General features: G+C 40.8%; 1 protein-coding gene across 2 annotated transcripts in view; it reads left to right on the top strand.

The window, feature by feature from the left end:
- Nucleotides 1–287: 287 nt before the first annotated feature.
- The window catches only part of PDLIM1 (PDZ and LIM domain 1), a 48593-nt gene continuing 28448 nt past the window's right edge, over nt 288–20432 (top strand). Inside the window, exons 1-4 of one of the 2 annotated variants that reach the window (XM_072625854.1) lie at nt 468–738; nt 1495–1518; nt 9009–9160; nt 12631–12715. In XM_072625854.1, the coding sequence (XP_072481955.1) occupies nt 643–738; nt 1495–1518; nt 9009–9160; nt 12631–12715 (357 nt within the window). In that variant the 5' untranslated portion in view covers nt 468–642. Of the gene's footprint in view, nt 739–1494; nt 1519–9008; nt 9161–12630; nt 12716–20432 lie in introns of both variants that reach the window. The other variant, XM_072625844.1, reaches the window with a different exon arrangement.

The following is a 20432-nucleotide window of genomic DNA, read 5'->3' as shown; positions in this document are numbered from 1 at the left end:
CTATTACGTGCTTAATAGAAGTGAATGTGGGATTGAGCTCAGGAAAGATAGCTACACAGCTCTTTAAGGGTTAAAAACCAAATACCGGTGCAACCCCACCCTTCCTCTCTCCACCCTTCCTCACCTTGCGGACCAGGCAGAGATGCGGGCCTCAGCCTGCCCGAACCTCCTGCTTAGAGCCTGGGGCTCCCTGGCCTGGGTGAAGGGGGGATGCGGGACTGGGAGGGGACCGCAAGAGCTGATGGGATCCTCCTGCATCTCTACCATGTGCGCGCCAAAGTGACCCCAGTCCTGGAAAGCTCTCCTTCCTCGCCTGTATATGTCCCACCGTCGAGGTGCCCCGGCTTGACCCTGACAGCCAGGACCGGGTTAGGGCCAAGAAGAGCGGGGGCACTGAGTCTGGGCTAGGGCGAGGGCAAAGGCGAGGGCGGGGACAGGGGCGGGAGCAGACCAGGCAGGGCTGGGCGGAGCCGCAGCTGCGGTGGCCCCAGCCCCAGCTCTGGCTCGGGCTCCGGCAAAGCTGACCCGGGTGCTGCGCTGCGCTGCGCTGCCCTCTTGTTCACTCCTCCTGTCGGCTCCCCGAGAGCTCCAAGGGCAAGCCGAGTCCCTTCTCCGTCGGCCACTTCACTTGGGCTGGGAAACATGAACACAGAGAAGATTGTCATCCAGGGGCCGGGGCCCTGGGGTTTCCGCCTCGTGGGAGGAAAGGACTTCGAGCAGCCCCTCGCCATTTCCCGGGTAAGGTCCCGACCGCGCTGCGGTGCCTACTCTGGGGCCGCGCGAAGGCACCGGGGTGGAGAACTGTGTTGGGGCTGAGTGGAGGGGACCTGGAATGGAGAGACGGGCTGGCACGGCCACCTTCCCGGCAGGCTGGGGCTCCGGGAGCAGTACAAGGTCCGGTCCCAGGGGCCGGGGACTGTCTGGGGCACCCTCCCTCTCGCCCCTCTCGCCGGCGCTCCCGGCTCACCACTGTGTAGGGCAATCACACGTTCCTGCAGTCCAGGTGCGGCTGTAGCGATCCGACCTGGGGCAGCGGGCGAGCGCGCGTGGGGTGAGGAGGTGCGCTGGTGCGCGCTTCTACTTTCCCTTCGATTACTGTCGCCCATCTCGGGTAGGGACGGGTTGGGACGAGTTGAGGTTTACATCCTCGGGGGAGGGGGGGTTGGGTGGGGGTCAAGACTACGTCCCCTGAAACGGAATGCCTCGGGCCCCGGGTGCGCGACTGTCTTATCTGTTCAGTCCATCAATCACAACTATTTTCCGAGCTCCAGCCTGGGGTGGGGTGGGGGTGTTGTTCCTCGGTCCCCGGAGCGGAACGTTAATTTCCTTCCCCACTTTGCTAGTGAGTTGACTGAATGGCCCAGGCACACCTGACATTGAATCCTGGATAACAGAATGTGGGATTTCTCTCCACTCCCCCCACCCGCCCCCACTAATTATTGTTGTTTTGTATATTCATTTACATGTCACTGGCTTTGATCCTTTCTGCTCCAGTCATCGCCTCAGTTTCCCAAAAGGGTAAGTCGTCTTACCCAAAGTGGCAAAAACTAGTTTATCTTCTACTTTCAAGCTGGAGACTTTGAGTTCCAGTGGAAAGACCACCACTGGCTCTGGAATCAGAAGTCCTGAGTTAAAATGCCACCACTGATGATTACCACTTGGGTACCTCTGAGCAAGTCACTTAATACCATCCCCTCCGGCCTCACTTCCCTCCTCTGTATAACGAAGATGTAGGGGTGGGGGGTGTTGGACTAGGTGAACGCCTAGGATACTTCTAACTCTAAATCCTATGCATCGTCCTTTGCTATTACATCCTTGAGCAAGTTACTTAATTTCTGGGTCCTCAGTTTCCTCATCTGTAAAATAGGGGAGGAGTGGATGACGTCGGCGGCCCCTTTTAACTTTAAGTCATTCACTCCATGATCTTCCAGCCCATCTGTTGACTTTTTGCCAATACTCCCTACCGCACCCTCATTTCCATAGTGATTGAGGGTGAGGGTTTTCACTGTGCTTACTGATTTCATCTGGGAGATGCCTCTTTAGCCTGGAACTACAACTGTTCCAACTCCAAATATTTTTGAACCCCCAGTAACACTTTACAGATCTCTGGCCCGAAAAAGCTCAAATGAATGCCCCTTAGACAGGGGCTCTGTGAGGGAGGAGGCATATAACAAGCAGCTGGCATCAGTTGTCACAGATGGCAGTCATAAATGCCCAGCGATTTTCCTGGCATGCAATGGGATGTCTGAGGTGGGGGAGGGACGAATACTAAGTGGAAGGTGAATGCATATAACAGCAGTGCCTTCTCCCCACCAGTACAAATCCTACATTTCTTTCCAGGCCCAATTTGGACCCACTTACTTCCCCACAACACCTCTTTCCAATCTATTCAACATCACATTTGAACAGCCCGTAATTTGGATTTAGAAGATCTGGTGCCAAATCCTGACCCTGTCACTTACTTGTGTGAACAATGGCCAATCACTCCCAGTCTCTGGGCCTCAGTTTCCTCATCTGTAAAATCTTTCAGGTCCCTCCAGGTCTTAGGCCTGTGATTTTTCATACTTCGTGAATTTTTGTAACATTCAATAAAGTCAGTACAATGAAATATCACATTTCAGAAAAGAATATGCTGTATTCTCCAGCAAAACATAAACTCCTTTGGGTAGACTTTTTTGTTTGTAACCCCAGAGCCTCACACAGTGTCTTGCATGTAAGTGGTGAGAGTAAGCAGTGAAGTGGTTGTTGGTTGATTCTCTAGTTTTATGTTGGTATACAATTATTATTTATAGTTATTTTTCTATGTTTTATTTCTTACTAGAGTATGTGGCAGGAGTGATCTATTTAATCTGTATCTCCATTAGTATCCAGTAAGCACTTAATAACTACTTTAGGTAAAAGATGATATTGACTCCCTGGCCACAGTATAAGATCCCCAATGACAGACTGTCTAATTTTTTTTATTGCTCTCTTTTGTTTTTCCATGATCTTCATTTACAAACATATCCTTCCCTCTTCTCCTTCCCAGCAAGCCATCTCTTAGAACAAAGATTAACAAAGAAAAAAGTTCAGCAAAACCAACCCACACATCGACTTCATCTGGCAGTATATGTGTGTACCCTTCCACATCTAGAGCCTACCACCTTAGAGATTGTTCTATGTCATAGCTGTAATTTCCACAGAGTGAAGTTCACATACTGTGGAGCCTATAGAAAGTGGTCAGTAAATATATGGTGGTTGAAATGCTTGTTGAGTGAATGAATTATCTCTATGTATTTAAATACCACTTACATAATTTTCTATTCCTGGTTCTCATGTTTGTACCTGCCACCCTTTTCCTAGTTGAGTGATTTATAAGTGACACACAAAACATCTTTTAAATAGAGAGTTAGATCAGGTGTCTTCCCTAATTATAGCACCATCACAAAGCATGTTAATAGATGTTCCTTATCACATGTGGTATGGGAGTGACCCAGGGCAGGGGAAGGAGCCCAGCTGGAGTCTGATAATCACACACTACCAGAGCTGGAAGAAACCATAGATATCATTTATTCGCTTGAGCATTAAAGCAAGAAGGGACTTTAGAGACCATCCAATAGACATTGTAGGCGGTTCAGTGATACAATAGATAGAGTGATGGACTTGGAGGCAGGAAGACTTAAGTTCAAATCCTGTTTCAGGTACTTACAAGCTTCAGGTCCCTAGGCAAGTCATCTAACTCCCTCATCCTTAGTTTCCTCTTCTGTAAAGTAAAGGTAGTATTTACCTCCCAGGATTATTTGGAGCAGTTACGTGACCCAATGGATAGAGTGCCAGACGTAGAGTCAGGAAGACTCATCTTACTGAGTTCATATCTGACCTGAGACACTTACTAGCTGTTTAACTGTGGATAATTCACTTAACTCTGTTTGCCTCAGTTTCTTCATCTGTAAAATAAGTTGGAGAAGGAAATGGCAAACCACTCCAGTTTCTTGCCAAAAATTCCCAAATGGGTCATGAAGAGTTGGACCTGACTGAACAACAACTCAGGGCTATTGTGAAGATCATAGGAGATAATATGTGTATAGTGCTTGGTAAGCCTTAAAGTTCTTTATAAATGCTAGTTACTACTACTACTACTACTACTACTACTACTACTACTACTACTACTACTACTACTACTACTACTACTACTACTGATACTACAGTTACAACCACTACAATTATAACCACAGCTATAGATTCAAATATAGATTAGAGAGCTAGCCCACCCCCTTCATTTTACAGATGAGGAAACTGAGGACCACAGAGAGGATATAACTTGTCCAAACTCATACAACCAGTTGAACCAAGACTAGAACTGAGGTAGCCTGACTGTGGATCAGGGCTTATCTCTCTGCCAGATAAATCACAGAGCACTTTTCCTCCCTGAGAATCTGTAAAATGGGCATGATAATTAATGCCTGCATCACTCATCTTTCAATACTGATTCGAAGACCAAATGAAATAATGAGGTAAAAGTACCCTATAAATGCATGATGCTCTTTTCATTAGCAGTTTCTGATCTGTGAATATTTATATCACTAGTGCCACACGTATATGAATATAATCTATCATTGGGGCATTGTAAGTTTTAAATTTTTCATGAGTGGCTGAGTATAAGCAAAACAAAAAAGGAAAAACTGGGCATTTGCATTGACTGTCATTGCCGGTGGAGAGATCATCTCTTGTAATCCAAATGGACATTTTCTTTTGTTTGAATTTTTGAGGTAATGACCTCAATTTGACCTTTTGCTTTTGTCTACTTGGACCCAGAAGACCAGGCTGGCCTGTGGTCTTAGGGATTTGAAGTTTAAATAGGGATGTTTAGTCTTAAATTGGCAAATTTGGGAGTTCTTTCTTTTTTCTCTCTTGCACCAATTTCTAGTTCTTCCTCCAAACAGCTTGCCTTGAACCCCTTGGACCCACTTAATAGCTTTTGGATACTTTGACTGACCTAACCTGTGATTTCAGTTTCTTCACACCATCTCATCTTGTGTAATTTTTGTACATATTTTCCCATCAATCCTCTTCACAGCATCTAGTAATCACTATTCTTTCACATTTCCCTTATGGCAATGTTTGCTTTCTAAATCTCTAAGATGTCTCAGTGAATTCCTTTTTCCATTTCATCTATCATTTCCCCCATCCTTGTTACCAGAAACCCTGATCCTGTCCACACCCCAGCCCCAGTAGCTGCTTAGTTTATATTGACTGTTTTTTCCTTCTCCCAGCAACTGACAAAAGGGCAGGAAGAGGAGGGGCAAGAGATGCAGGAATGAGATTGGCAAGAGTAACATGTTGCTTGACAGTTTGGAAACCCAACAATATAGTAATTTGTGCTTATGGTATGTGCTCTTTGCCCCAAAATCCTGAGGGCATGCTTAAAAATGGACCCCTTAAAGGTTATCAGGCTGTTTCTGACTTTTAAAAAAGACCATCACCATCTTGAAATAAGTGGGCTTTGTATAACATCTCCTCAAAGGTCAATGGAGCAAGACCCTTGTCTGAACATGAAAAAGTAAGAAGTTTTTTGGGGAAATGGACTGTATTTTGAAAATGCCCTCATCCTCTCGTCCAGTGAAATTGGTCATCTGGGAAATATTAGCAGCAATAGCTGATCTCAGCTGCCACCAGGGGATAAAATGAAAAGGATTGGAATAGAACAAAAGAGAAGAACCCATCAGAATAGCATTTATTCAGTGAATCTATCCCAACATTTATTGGAATGATTTTTGTGGTGATACTCCCAGTAGCATGTCTCCTCCCCTGAAAGAGAGGGGGGTCTACTCAGCATGTCTCCATTCAAGGATCATACCAAGAAGAATGTCTTTATAGAATTTCAGTCTAGAGAATGATGGGAAGATGAGCTTTGCGTCTGACTAAAGAGGTCATGATCTTCTTGGCAGTCATGGATGGGAAAACCTCCAAGGAATTAATCCAAGGCTGTAGTGGGATTGTTTTCCACGCTCTGCAGACTCTCTACGCCCATGCCCTGTCGTGGAACTGAAGTCATTTGCTGAAGTAGGGAGGGGAGAAAACTGATTATTTCCTGTATTTTACAAATGGAGAAACTAAAGTCCACAGGGTTAAGTAACTGACTTGAATTTACAAATTTTTTCAGTGGCAACCTCCCCTTGACAACTTCCTTGAAAGAGGGATAATAAATGCCAGATAAAGTTAACACTGATGATTGTGTCCAGAGATAATTTTTTAAATAATTACCCAGACAATTGTTTTCTTAAAGGGCTGGAATGTTAATTTCCCAAGAAAAAACCTTGGCTACCTGTCACTAGCAGACCCAATAGTCTGCCACAAGCAGACTTGCCTTTATAAAGAAGTATAATTGAGAAAGTGGTTAATGGCAACCTTGTAAGTTAGGTACTACAAATATTTTTCACTATGATTTTATAGATAAGAAAGGTGAGGTCCAGAGATATCACATGATTTGTATAAGGTTTCTGAGTGAGGATTCAAACCCAAGTTTTCCTGGCTCACACTCAGTCTTCTTCCATGTCATAAACTAGCAAGTCTCTTAATCCTCTAGAGGTCTCCTATTTCTATAAAAAAAAGGTAATTGGACTAGCTCAGGGGTGGGGAACCTGTGACTTTAAGGCCACATGTGGCCTTCTAGGTCCTTAAATGCAGTCTTTTGGCTGATTCATACACTTAAGAATGCACAGATTCCCCACCCCTGGACTAGATGATCCTTAGGGTTTTTTTTTCACCTCTGTCTGAGAACTCATAGGAGTTCCCTTGAGTCTGACCCTCAATAAAACAAACAGGCGAAGGGCAGGAAGGAACCATTGCCCTATTCCCCACAACACCTAAGAGCTACAATTTGTGTGGATTAGGTACTCAATAAGAGTTTGTTGAATTGCCTGCCCATGAATACTACTCCAAGACACTGGTAGAGGTAACTGCTTCTGCTGCAAACCTTTAGCCTGGCCACTGCCCAAAGACAGAGTAATTCTAAGAGTAGATTTTTCCCTTTTCTTGACTATAATAATTGCTCACATTTCTTCAGTTCATAGTTTACAAAGTACTTCCCACACAACAACCCTGTGAGGTAGGTTGAAATGTTATTATCCCATTTTACAGATTAGGAACCAAAGGCTCCAGTAGGTTACCTCACCATAATTGGCAGAGCCAGGATTTGGACCTAGGTCTTCATACTCCATGTCCACTTCTCTTTCATAGAATTTATGGCCAAATTTACTAGAAATAGCATTGCCTTTCTCTGTTTTTCCTTGAACATGCCTGACTTCTCTTATAGGGCATCTCTCAAGTCAAGTCTTATGGTTTCTGCCCTTTGATATGTTATGTTGTAAGTTTCCATTGTCTGTGAGTATGGAGTTTACTCAACTTGACCGTAAATTCCCAGGGCAAAGATTGTGTCTTTTATTTTGTATAAATATCAATAAAATTGAAAGAAATAGAACTTGGAGTCAGAAGACTTTAGATTCAAGCCCCAGCTGTGACATTTCCTAGGCCCTGTGGTCAGACAAAAGAATCTCTCAGGTTTTACGTGATTCTGAGGCTTCTATGATTGTTAGCAAGGCTACTCCCTGGTTAGTTTTCTCACCTGCAGAATATTTATAGCAATTTTTATGAGGTGGTTTTGAGGAAAATACTTTGCAAAACCTAAAGAATTACATGAGTATGTGCTCTCGTAGATTATTGGGAACAATGGTGAGTGGAGTGGTCATCTGAAATGAAAACGGCAGCTGATTATTTGTTGCCCTTTAAGATTTGCAAAGCAATTTACATATGCTTTCTTTTGATTTTCTTGGCAATCCTGTGGGGAAGGAACTCTTATTCCTTTTTACAGATAAGGGAATTGAGTCAGAGGGAATTTAGGTGACTTGTAGTCGGACTGCTAATGAATTGCCCTAGGTGGGATTTGAACTTAACTTTGGCTGACTCCACTCTATCTACCATCCTACTGCCTCACATTAAATAGAGATCTTTTCTTCCCTTCACTATGTTCTTCATTTGCTAGTGGAATTAGAGCAAAAACTTGTTTCTGTACATTCTAGTTGAGCTTTGTTCCCTCCAGAAAGAGCAAATTAAAGGACCAGGGGTGAAAACAGACACTAAAAATGGCAAAAGAGAAGGATACCTTTTCTCCTTCAGCCTTGTTTACTTGGGCGTATTTCCATAACATTCTCTTGTGAGAGTGTAAGTGGAAAGAAAATATAGTGGGCTCCAGTCACTAATCCCTCCTGTCATATGGCCCGTCCCCAACTTGGGCTGCATTTCCTTTGCTTTAGAATAGGAAAGGTGAGATCTGCTGGCTTCTGCACAGAATAATTCTGCTTCAGCAATGGACCACTGGATGATTCAAGAGTTATTAATGGTGTTATGACTTCAAATAGCTTGATATACTTCTTACTTTATCCTCTAATATAGTCGTAGTTCACCAAGCACTTCCCACACAACAGCCCTGTGAGATAGGTTGCAGTGTCATTGTCCCCTTTTACAGACTGAAAAACCAAGGCTCCAATATATTACATAGCTGTAAGTGGCTAAGCCAGAATGAGTAGAAATAACACTGCCATTCCATCCTAGCTCACAATAACCTCATGAGATAGGTCATGCAAGTATTACCCCCATTTCACAGACAAGGAAACCAATGCTCAGAGAAATTCAGTGACTTACTTGCCTTACATCACGTAACCACAGGTGGCAGATGTCATACTTACACTCCAAATCTTCTTGGTTGAAAGTTGATTGGTTTTTTTGTTGTTGTTGTTTGTTTGTTTTTTGCTATCCTGCCCTACCAGGACTAAATGAACATCTTGATTTTAATTTTTCAGTGACATAAACTTGTCATTTTAATCAATTAAATATCTTTTAAAAAGTTGTCTTCTATTTTAGGACCAGTGACCATCTGCTGCAAATCAATGAATATGCGATCAGGAAGGAAGATACTTTATTTGGATGTAAGTAGTTCTTCAGTGACTGACATGCTGTCCCCTCTTCTTTAGGTGACTCCAGGCAGCAAAGCAGCACTGGCTAATGTATGTATTGGAGATCTTATCTTGGCCATTGATGGAGAAAATACCAGCAACATGACTCACTTAGAAGCCCAGAATAAAATCAAGAGCTGCATAGATGACATAACCCTCACAGTTGGCAGGTAAAACCTGGAAACAAGTATAATTTTCCATTCATTCCATAGCAATTTTGTAAGTTTTAATGCCAATATTCCTTTGACACATTTCTACCTCCTTCTATATGCCTGGTATTGTGATAAAAATCTAATACCAAGATTTTTTAAAAATCACTTGGCACTTGCCTTCAGAGAACTTAGATCCTAGCTGAAGGAGTATCACACTGGAGGGTAGGGCATAATCCATGTGCACACATCTGAATTATACAAGGTCAAGTGGGATGGGGACAAAGCAGAGAGCCAGACAGAGGGCTTTAGGAAGACAAATTGGGAGAGAACGTTCCAAGCTGAGGAGCCCTTATGGCCTGGGAATCATGACTCCCTTTGGACAACGTGGCCTCCAAATGCCTTACTAACTGAGCTTCCATAGTTCTTTCTGTCCGGGATACTTGCATTTGCGTATTTATGGAACTTGTCATTAGGAAGTAATCATTAAAAAGTAAAATTGACAATTCAGAGACTCCTTTGCTGCTTTTTTGATATAATTATAATAGCTTGCATTCTATTTTACTGTTTTATAATTTATAAAGAATACCTAGGTAGCTAATATAACTATCATCATCCCTTTTGAACAGAGAACAGAATAGAACCTTAGATAAAGATTAAACTTGCCCTTCTAGGGGAAAAAGAGGGAAGGTAGGACTCAAAACCAGGTCTTCTGAGGCTAAGTTCAGGGCTATTCTCACTGTGTCTTATAGCTCTTGACTCTCATGATCCTAAAGCCCATGGTTTATCAGGGTTTCCAGCAAGGGCAGAAGCTTACAGTGTGATAGGAACAATACTGAAATAAACTAGAATGTAAAACAAATATTTTTTATCACTTTTAGAATTTTCATTAAGTGCAAGCCTGGTGGTAAATACACTTATAAGGGAGCGAGTGAGAAGAGACTCATGGGAGATGCACATTAGATGGTAGTTTGTTCCATGCGCCATTTCATCTGGGAAAGATTCTTGGAGATGTGGAATTTTAGGAGCTGATAGAATCACAAGCTCTTAGAGTTGGAAGGGACTTTTGAGACCAAACAGTCCATTCTCCTCATCTTACAGTTGGGGAATCCAAGTCTCAGAAGAGTGGGAGAAGCCTGCCTAAGGTCATACAATGATGACGTGCTTTCCCATACTCTGAATTCTTACATCATTAACGTTAACTTGAAATTACCTCTGGTTGCCTCATGTATGTTAGTACCTTCCTGTTTAACTAGATTTGAAGATCTGTAAGAATAGATTTCCTGTACCTTCTACAACAAGAATGGGAAAACTTTTCTCCTATTGAGAGGCCACTGATATAGAAAGAAAAAAAACAGTTGAAAGTCACATAAGTAAAGAACAACTTAATTTAGTTGTGGAGTAGAGAGAGAAAGAAAAGTTGTTTGAGGGAGAAAGAAATGGACTTCACCTCTTTCTTTCCGGAGGCAATTAGGGTTAAGTGACTTGGCCAGGGTCACACAGCGAAGGGTCATACTAAGTGAGGCTGGATTTGAACTCAGATCCTCCTGACTACAGGCCTGGTGCTCTATCCATTGTGCTACCTAGCTGCTCCAATTTCACCAGTTTCTAAAATAAAGAGCAGGTATAGCCCAAAGTGATCAAAGAAAGAGAAAGGGGGACACACAATGCACCAAAATATTTATACCAGCTTTTTGTATTGACAAAGAATTGGAAACTGGGGAATGACTGAATAAGTTATAGTATATGAATGTGAAGTAATGCTATTGGGCTATAAGAAATGATGAAAGAGCCTTTGAGAGAAACCGGGGAAGACTTACATGAACTGATGCAGAGTGAAGTGAGTAGAAGTGGAACAATTTAGCAACAGCAAAGACAAATAACTTTGAAAGACTTAGGAACTTGGATCAACACAATAATCAAGATTCTAGGATACTCGAGTTGAAACATACTGTTGACTTCCAGCAAGAGAAGCGAAGACCTCAGAATGCAAATTAAGATTTTGTTTCTGAGCATGATTATTCATCATGTTTCTCTTGACTATGCATGTTTGTAACATATTGGTGTTGTTTCTTCTTTCTTTGTCAACCGGAGCTTGGGAAATAGACGTTGGGGGGAGAAGATGGTTCTTCGTTTGAAAAAAATAAAAATAAAAAAATAAGGTAAAATAAAGACCAGGGAACATAAAACCAAGTCAATTAATGGCATAAATAATAAAAACCCATTTCAGTTCTGTGTAATAATAGCTGATTTCATAAAGTGCTTTAAAGTTTGCAAGAAAAATAATGTTGTCCTCACAACAGTCCTGTGGGGTAAGTGCTACAAACATTATTATTATCTCCATTTTACAAGTTAGGAAACCAAGTCATAGAGAGAGTGAGGCTTCAGGTCACCCAACTAGGGATTGTCAGAGGTGGTATTTGAACTAGAGCCTTTGCTGATTTCAAGTCTATAGCTTTTTCTACTATACTACAGCTGTCCCCTGTGTTATAGCTAATTAAGAGAGAGAGGCAGAGTGAAAGGTGAAAAAAAAAGGTGGAAAGACATGCACCAGGAAGTTACAGTGAGATAAGATACAAGCAAAACAGATGAAGAAATCTCTGAAAACAAAAATTTTTTAAAGTAGGCAGTCACTGCCAAAGGAATTTAATTCCTACCTGAAGTTTAAGACCATAGGGAATTACTACATTTTCTTTGGCAATAAACTCTTAAGTTATGTCTCTGGCAAGCAGGGAAATTCATGCCTTACTTAGGAATGATGGTTTGCTTTCATAGTCCATCATCACCCTTTTGGCCTTTTTTTTTTTTCAGGATATTAGCACTTTTAAGACCTCTAAGTCTACTATTTAGACAAATAAGCATATGCCTACTCAAGGTTCTCTATCTATGTTGTGGTTTTCAACCACAGGATTAACAAATTGTGTTTATCACCTCCTGATACTTGTTTCAAGAGTCAGATGAGATTAGGCTGAGTCCATTTGACTCATAGACCACAATGCTCCTTCCTCTAGTATCAATATAGGCAGCATTCAGCAGAAAATGGTTATTTATATATATATTCATCTACTAAGTATTTATTATGAAGTTCCTTGGGTAAGCTACTTCTTTGACAAATAGTCCTTAGCCACAATGATTACTTATATTTAAAGACTAGCTTTGGAATTGATATTTTGTTTTTGCTGTGATTAAAATTTAGCCTCTTTGTGTGAACCTGGACACATTACTTAACCTGTGTTTGCCTCAGTTTCCTCAACTGTAAATTGGGGATAATAGCTGCACCTACATTGCAGATGTGAGAATCAGATGAGATGATATTTGTAAAGCATTTAGCACAGTGCCTGGTACTAGGTGCTATAGAAATGTTTATTCCCTCCTCCATCCTTTCCCTGTTTCTGTCTCTCTCTCACTAACAAATTGATTTCTGCTTATTACTATTTCTAGTCCTTACTTTTTACTTAACCCTGTGGATGAAATAATTCCATCTGTTGCAGGAGTGAACATAAAATCTGGTCTCCCCTCGTGACAGAGGAAGGAAAGCGCCATCCATACAAAATGAATTTAGCTTCTGAACCCCAAGTAAGTGGCACTTCATCATTCTCCAGTCTCTTTTCCATATTTTTAAGACAATAGCAGAATTCAATGCAATAATATTTATTAGACATCTATTGTGTACAAAGTATTCTTTTATGTCTGGAGGATACAAAGGTGAAATCGAAATTTTCCCCTCCCTTGAAGAATTAATATTCTTTTGACTTACAATTTGACTATATTCTAGTACCTCAGGGGTACTGAGATAAGTAATGCTCCTGAACTGTTTCTTACAAGATCACCCCGGGGCAATCTGGGGTTTGTCTTGTTCTTCCATCTTGGAAACTGAGGACTCATGGATTGTTAGACCTGTAAAGGACCAAGAGATGTAAGAGAAAGCAGTGAGACACTGCTTTACCATTTCTTACCACCATTTAATACCATGGGAAAGTCATTTAATGTTTCTGAGCCTCAGTTTCTTTCTTTCTGATGAAATCACTTTGGAACCTCAAAATGCTCTGTAAATGTGAGCCATTTATTCTTTTTTACCTAGAACTGTCATGAATTATTTTGCCTGAAATCTAGTTCGTATTGAGCTGCCCTTTATTGTACTAGGTTCATTAACTGCATTAATAGTACTATCTCATTTTTATAAACTGCTCATTTTATAGATACAGAACAAGAAACTCAGAGAGGGTAAGAAACTTGCCTGAGGTGGCACAGCAAGGTAGTATCGGAGCAGGGAATAGACCTACTGTCTGCTGAATCCTCAGCTTCAGATTTCTTGCTCCTGCAACCCCTGTCTTAGGGATGCATAGAAAGCAGGAAAGGTGCTTGGGGAACTGACCAGAAAGAGGTAGAAGAGAATGGAGAAAAAAATGCAGTGAGACACGTACCAAGATCCAGACAGACAGATACAAACGAAACCCAGAGAGGTTTAAGCATCGCTAACAGGGAAAACATCTTCATTATTTCTTAGGGAAGTTAATGAACCTAGCACAATAAATGAATTAGATTTCAGGTAAAATAATTCATGACAATTCTAGGTAAAAAAGAATAATGGCTCACATTTACATAGCATTTTGAGGTTCCAAAGTGATTTCATCAGAAACAAATTGTGAGGAAAGTAAGAAACTTAAGCTCAGAAACATTAAGTGACCTTCCCATGGCATTAAATGGTGGTAAGAGATTTTCTCAAACACTTATTTCCTCATTCCTCATCCAGTGCTTTTTCCATACTATGGGCCAGAGGCTCACAGGACTTATGCAAAATAATAAGGGTGAGATTTCCAAATATCTCATTATTTTATATGTTTGAGCTGGATGGGACCTCAGAGTAATAAGGGCGAGATTTCTAAATATCTCATTATTTTATGTTTGAGCTGGATGGGACCTCAGAGTGAGTCATCTAGTCTAGCCCTTTCATTTTAAAGACCTTTGTAAGGTCACATGGGTAGTAAGTGGCTGTTCAGGGCCTTGAACTAAGATCCTCTGGCTCTAAAACCAGGGCCTTTTCCCTGGGCCATCTGTTTCACTATGGCTTAATTAATTCCTTGGTTAAAAAATGAAATTTTTAAAAGATCAGTGAATCACAGATCCCCAGATGAATCCAGTTAAAAGATAGTAGTCTAGCATGCCCATATTCTATAACTATCAACCAAAATAGAAATACTTGCTTTTGTGCTTCATCTTATAAAAAATCATTCCCCTCCGTCCTTGCCTCCATCCCCTCCTCTTATTGGAGTTTGGCTGTGTTCTCCCATCTGTTAGAGCAGATGTCAGCTCAGGACAGAGGACTGCTGGACAACGGTCATGCCCTCTGTCCCTAATAGCCTTTTCAATTATTATTATGATTAATGTTCATGAGAATCTTGATGGAAGAGCTCATATATTTGTTATAGGCAAATATTTGTCTTTCTGGTGAGCCACTGAAAGACTTGGGTAATTTCTGGAAAGAGCCATAGTTAATATTGGCAAATGTTAACAAGATTGGTACAGACTCTGAGGCAAGTAAGTGCCTTTTCTTCAGAGAGGAATTTGTGAAAACTAAGTTACAAGCTAGTTGGTCAGGTTAACTCTTAATTGTGAAAATTATAAAATTTTAATTAGTATTGGTGAATATCCCAACTAGTTCTTAGCAGCAAATCAAGGTATTAATGAGTGGCAAAATGCTGCTATCAGGTGCTTGCTATGTTAACTTTGTTTTAAGAATTAAGTAAATTCTAAGGCCGCATGAAGAAAATGAGGATTCAGTATCAAATTGTCCCCTTGATTTGCGTTATTTAAGAAATAATTTCCTATTGGAAAAAATTAGTCCCAGCAGGTAATAAAAACTGGACTCAAGGATCCCCAAATTCTCTTTAAGGATCATTCTACTTCTTTTGACTTCATTCTCCACCACATAAACACTTTAAGAAAAATTAGAGGCTCCTTGAGGTAGTGGATAATGGATTTAGAGCCTGGAAGAACTAGGTTCAGATTCTATCCAACTGACACAAATTGTGTGACCTTGGGTAAGTCACCTCACTGTGGTACAGTAGAAAGAGCACTCTTCCTGGAGTCCAAAGCCTGCTTCTGATACTTATAACTTTGGGCCAATTACTTCACCTCTAACCTATAAGATAAAATGGTTGGAGTAGAAGACCCCTGAGACACTTAAGTCTCAGCTTCCTCATCTGTAAAATGGGGATAATTACTACAGAGCTCATGGGATTATGTCAAATGGTAAAGCGTATGCTAAATGTTTTGCAAAATTTAAAGCACTGTATGTGAGTTATCATGTTTTTAAAGCACATTGGAGTTCAGGGATTCTGGCTAATATCATACGCATTTTTTTTGGATCCAGACTTCAGATTTTATTAGTGTGGGGAATTTCCACTACCTCTGAGGATGATCAACTCTAGAGTTACCTGGAGAGGCTAAGACCTTGTATATGACTCATAGCTAGTATGGAGCAGGGGTGGGACTGGGGAGCCCAGTACTGACCTACAGCTAGCTGTCGCTACCCTAGGGCCACACTGCCTTTCTTCAAACAAATATAAAGCCTTATTAGATCATATAACAGAGAAGTATTCTATGCTCTTCATTTAGTGTGCTTCAAATCTTCAGATTAAACAACACAGCCATATAAATTTCAGTACTTTAAATTGGGACTATACTTCTTCTTTTGTTAAATGAGGGGGTTGGGCTATATGATCTCTAAAGGCTCTTCCAACTCTAAACTATGAACCTATGAGTATCCAGAACAGGCAAAGATATTCCATATGTTACTTTCTAACTTGAGACATTTCTTCTTTTAGTTCAAGTACTCACTTGTCATGATATACTTCCCATAATCCTTAACTTTACAAAATCCCCTTCTAACTATTAAAGAAAAGAAGTTTGAATGAGATCAGAGTCTATACATAATAAAATAGGCTGTATAGGGACCTGTTACTTTATATATTTCTAACCAACACCCCAGCTTATCTGAAATGAGAGTTGTTTTATTTCCTTGTCATTGTTGAGTTTCCTTGGAGACTGATAAATAGAAAGCCCAAACAATTACATCATCCCTGATGCAAAAGTTAGCCCTGGGATGTTCCTGAATTCTGGGAAGGGCTATGTAGACATCAGTAGACAGATACTCCTTTTATATGTGAAACAGACACATTCTTGCCATACTGGACTAATTTCACAATGTGAAATTTGATACATCGACCTCTATATCCCACTGACTTCTATTTTGATCTTGAGTATGTTCCTATGGGGGAAATGTTGGCTCCAGGACAAATGAGAGTTATCCTTCAATCCCACGCATCCTGCTGTGCTGCTGGGGGTCAGAACGAAAAGGGGAGGGAAGGCGGAATTAGAGGAAAAGGAGGCTTGCTGTGGATGGGATGGCAGCATTGTGTTCAGTCAGTGCATGAAATAAGCAAAATTCTCCACTCACCTGGCTGCAGATTGGTCAATGCCAGGGTAAGGAATGAGAAAAAGGCAGAGCTGTGGGGCCCCTCCCTGCCTCTAATGCTGCTGGAAATGGGTGCAAATGTTCTTATCAATTACCTGATCCACAACCCCAAAGGACTTTCAGTCAATAAACAAGCATTTATTAAGTGCTTACTATGTCCCAGACAATATGCTAAGCATGGGGTGATTTAAAGAAAAGTAAAGACAGTTTCTGCCCTCAAGGCACTTATAACCAATCTGAATAATGAAAGGTCGAAATTCTATATTAAAGAAAGGGAGCTTTATTACTTTCATAAGAACCTGGACTAAACTAAACATTGCCTAGATTTTTTTTTTTCCCAAAGAGAAGTCTTTTGCATTTTTTTTAAATAGGGAAGATCCCATTCCTCTAAAACATGTAGGCTGCAAATATATTTCTTTTCTGACTAGGTATATAGTAACCAAAGTGAAATTTGTTTTTAGGTATGTTAAGAAAGACCCCTTTTCTTTAAGTTCAAGGGATCTGATCCACATTTTGGAGCATCAGGTACCCCACCACCTACCTCTAGATTAGCTCTGTGGGACCCATCATGATCATTCAGATCTTTCTTTGATGTGGTGTTTGGGTCTCAGAAAGGCACAGTTACCTAACTGCAGATACCCACATGCAAACAGGCCCTGGGAACTCCTGCCTAAGACCAGGCCAAATAAACTGGGGGATGGGTGAGTGAAAGCCAACAGAGCCAAGTTGCTATCCACTTTTTAGAAACTTGCCTCCCTTGCCCTGCCACCACCCCCTGTGAACCTCCCATAGGAGATCTTAGACAGTCCTACAGCAGTGCTGATGGAAAAACTAACCTCACCTCACTATCATCTCTTCTTTGATACAGATGTTGGCCATTTCTAGAAGGTTGGGGGGCAGAGTTATCAGCTGTTTGCCTCTGCACTTATTTGATGACATCTTTGCCTCATCCCTACCTAGTTCGATGTGTAAAGAGGCTTATTTAGTGACTGAAGGAAGGTGGATTTATGGAGTAGGTTCAAAAAGCATAGTGGTGGGTTTACAATGCTTATTGCTTATCTAGGTGTTCAGTAAATGATGAGTGATGGATTAGCTGGTGTTTCTTTCTGGGCGCTATGCTTGCAATTCTGATGGCTGCCCCTAGGTTCCCTAAGGTAGTGTAGCCATACCAGGTACTTATAATCTGGGTGTGACCAGACTGATGATTTAACACAAGAATCTCATACTCTCTTGAGTATTAGGCTGGCTGCAATTCCTCTCCCTAATGCCCCCCCAAATATTATGAACCCTTTATGCAAATGAATAACTAGATTAGCAAGTCTTTATAAAGAGAAAACTAATTTAGACAGGAAAAATAGACCAGTGTGATAACTTTAAGACAAACACGTGGTTTGAATTTGAGACCCTTTTTTGGAGCACATGGAATATAGTATAGGTGCTTAATTAGTTTCTTTCTATAAAAAATGTGATCTCCATTGCAATAAAATTATAAATTTGTATAAATTTAAACCAGAATATAAATATTAATAGCTAACATTTATATGGCATTTTAAGATATACAGAGCACTTTACAAATTGTATCTCATTCTCTATACAAGACTACTAATAGTCATAATCATAGAATTTATAGCTAGAGAAGATCTTAGACATTTGCTAATCTAACTTCATTTTTTTGAGATAGAGACACTGAAACATGGAGAGAAATGAATTTCCTTTTGGGTCATTGAGACTGTAAGAGATTGTAAACTGGAATTTGAACCCAGGTCTTTTGACTCCAGGATGGTTAGGTGTCAGCAGTGGATAAAATGCCAGACCTGAAGTCAGGAAGACTAATCTTTGTGAATTCAAATCTGGCCTGAGACATTCACTAGCTGTGTGACCCTAGATAAGTTCCTATCTGCCTCAGTTTCCTTACCTGTAAAATAAACTGGAAAAGGAAATGGCAAACCACTCCAGAATCTTTGCCAAGAAAACCCCAAATGGGGTCACAAAAAATTGAAACAGCTGAACAACAACAACAGACTTGTCCTTGGTCAATGGTGCAGCCCACCGTGGAGACTTTCCAGCTAGATAGAACCTGCCAAGCTATTAATAAGTGGCATTTGTTAAGCATCTATTATATTCTAGGCATCATGCTTTAATAGCTGTTGATGAACTAGAGCTGCCTCCGTCCTTCAGTGAAGCATCTATGTAGGACTTGGGTGGAAGAATAGGACTCCAGTTATCTCCAACCCTTTCCTCAAGCTCTCAGATTATGGGACAAGAGAACTCATGGATTTCAGGGTACCTTTCAGACTTCAATAAGATTGCTCTTTTTATGCAGTCCCTCATGGGCAAGGTGGTATAGTGGAAAGAGTGCTGACTCTACAGACAGAAGACCTAGGTTTGAATCCTGATTTTGCCACTTATCACCCTTGTAGCCTTGGGCAAGTCACTTAGTAATCTCTGTGGGCCTCAGTTTCCTTATCTGTAAAGTGAAGGGGTTGGATTCTCCCTACAAGATGCCTTTTAGCTTTAAATCTAGGATGATTTGATCTTGTGTTCCAGCCAAACTGGTCTGCTAGCTGCTCTCTGAACTCAATGTTCCATCTTCCATAACCGTGCCTTTACGTAGGCTGCCAATAATTAATAGTAATAACTAACATTTGTGTAGCACTTTAAGGTATTCAAAATACTTTACAAACTTTATCTCAATTTATCATCACAACATCCCTGTAAGGTATTATTGCTCTCATTTTATAGATAAGGGAACTGAGGCAGACAGAGGTTAAATAACTTGCCCAGAGTCATACAACTTGTCATTGTCTGAGGCAGAATTGGAATTCTGGGCTTCTTGATTCCAGTGCAGTGCTCTGTCCACTGGGCTACATTAGCTGCTTCCACATGACTTCAGTAAAGCCCCTCCTGACTTCTGCCTCCTGGATCCTTGCTTTCCTCAAGGTTTAGCTCCAGTGGCACTTCCTGCTTCCTGCCCTGCTGCCACTACTGTACAACCAGACTTCTAGCTCCCAGCCTCCCCTGGCTGTGTTGGCATGGTTGGGGGGAATAGTTAGTCTGGCTGTCCCTCCCTTACTGTGTTTCACCACCATCTTCCTGCCATGCCACAGCATTAGCCCTCTTTTCTCCTCTCCTCTTGCTTTGGGAATGGTATTGGAGTCAACACTGCCACTGTTTTCTGCCAATTGATTGCCTTGGCTCCTCTCACCATACCTATAACTTCTTAGACCAAAACTCCCTTGCCTAGCCATTAATTCCACATGTATATATTACTTGTGTGTGTTGTATATTATATATTTATAAATTTGTTATAAATGTATCATAATATATATTTTATTTCTAAACTTATATATACATTCATATTTTATCTATAAATTTTATTTTAAAATAAATGAATACATTTATTTATTACATATTAAATATATGTTTATTTGAAAATTTACTTTTATTTTTTATGCATATTTAAAATTTTTTTTCTCTTCCTATTAGAATGTAAGCTCCTTGAAGGGACTCTCTTTCTTTTGTACTTGTATCCTCAGTGCCTGATTCAGAATAATAAATACTTTTCCCTTCATTCACTCCTTCACTCCACCCCCACCTGCAGCAGTTAGTGCTTTTTCTCTCCTTAAGCTACCTTACATTTATTTGCCTGTATATATTTTATATCCTGCCAGTAGAAATGAAGGGCATTCTTTATATCCTCAAAGCCTAGCACAGTGCCTAGAACATAGTAGTGACTCCAGAAATGTTATGCTGAATTTCTTGGTCCCTGTCATTTCATCATTCCATGTTCCTCCCCTGTAACATGTACCCCTAAAA

The sequence above is a fragment of the Notamacropus eugenii genome, chromosome 1, assembly GCF_028372415.1.
Source record: "Notamacropus eugenii isolate mMacEug1 chromosome 1, mMacEug1.pri_v2, whole genome shotgun sequence".
NCBI lineage: Eukaryota > Metazoa > Chordata > Mammalia > Diprotodontia > Macropodidae > Notamacropus > Notamacropus eugenii.
The sequence above is the reverse complement of the archived record's forward strand: the minus strand, read 5'-3'. Positions and strand labels throughout refer to the sequence as shown.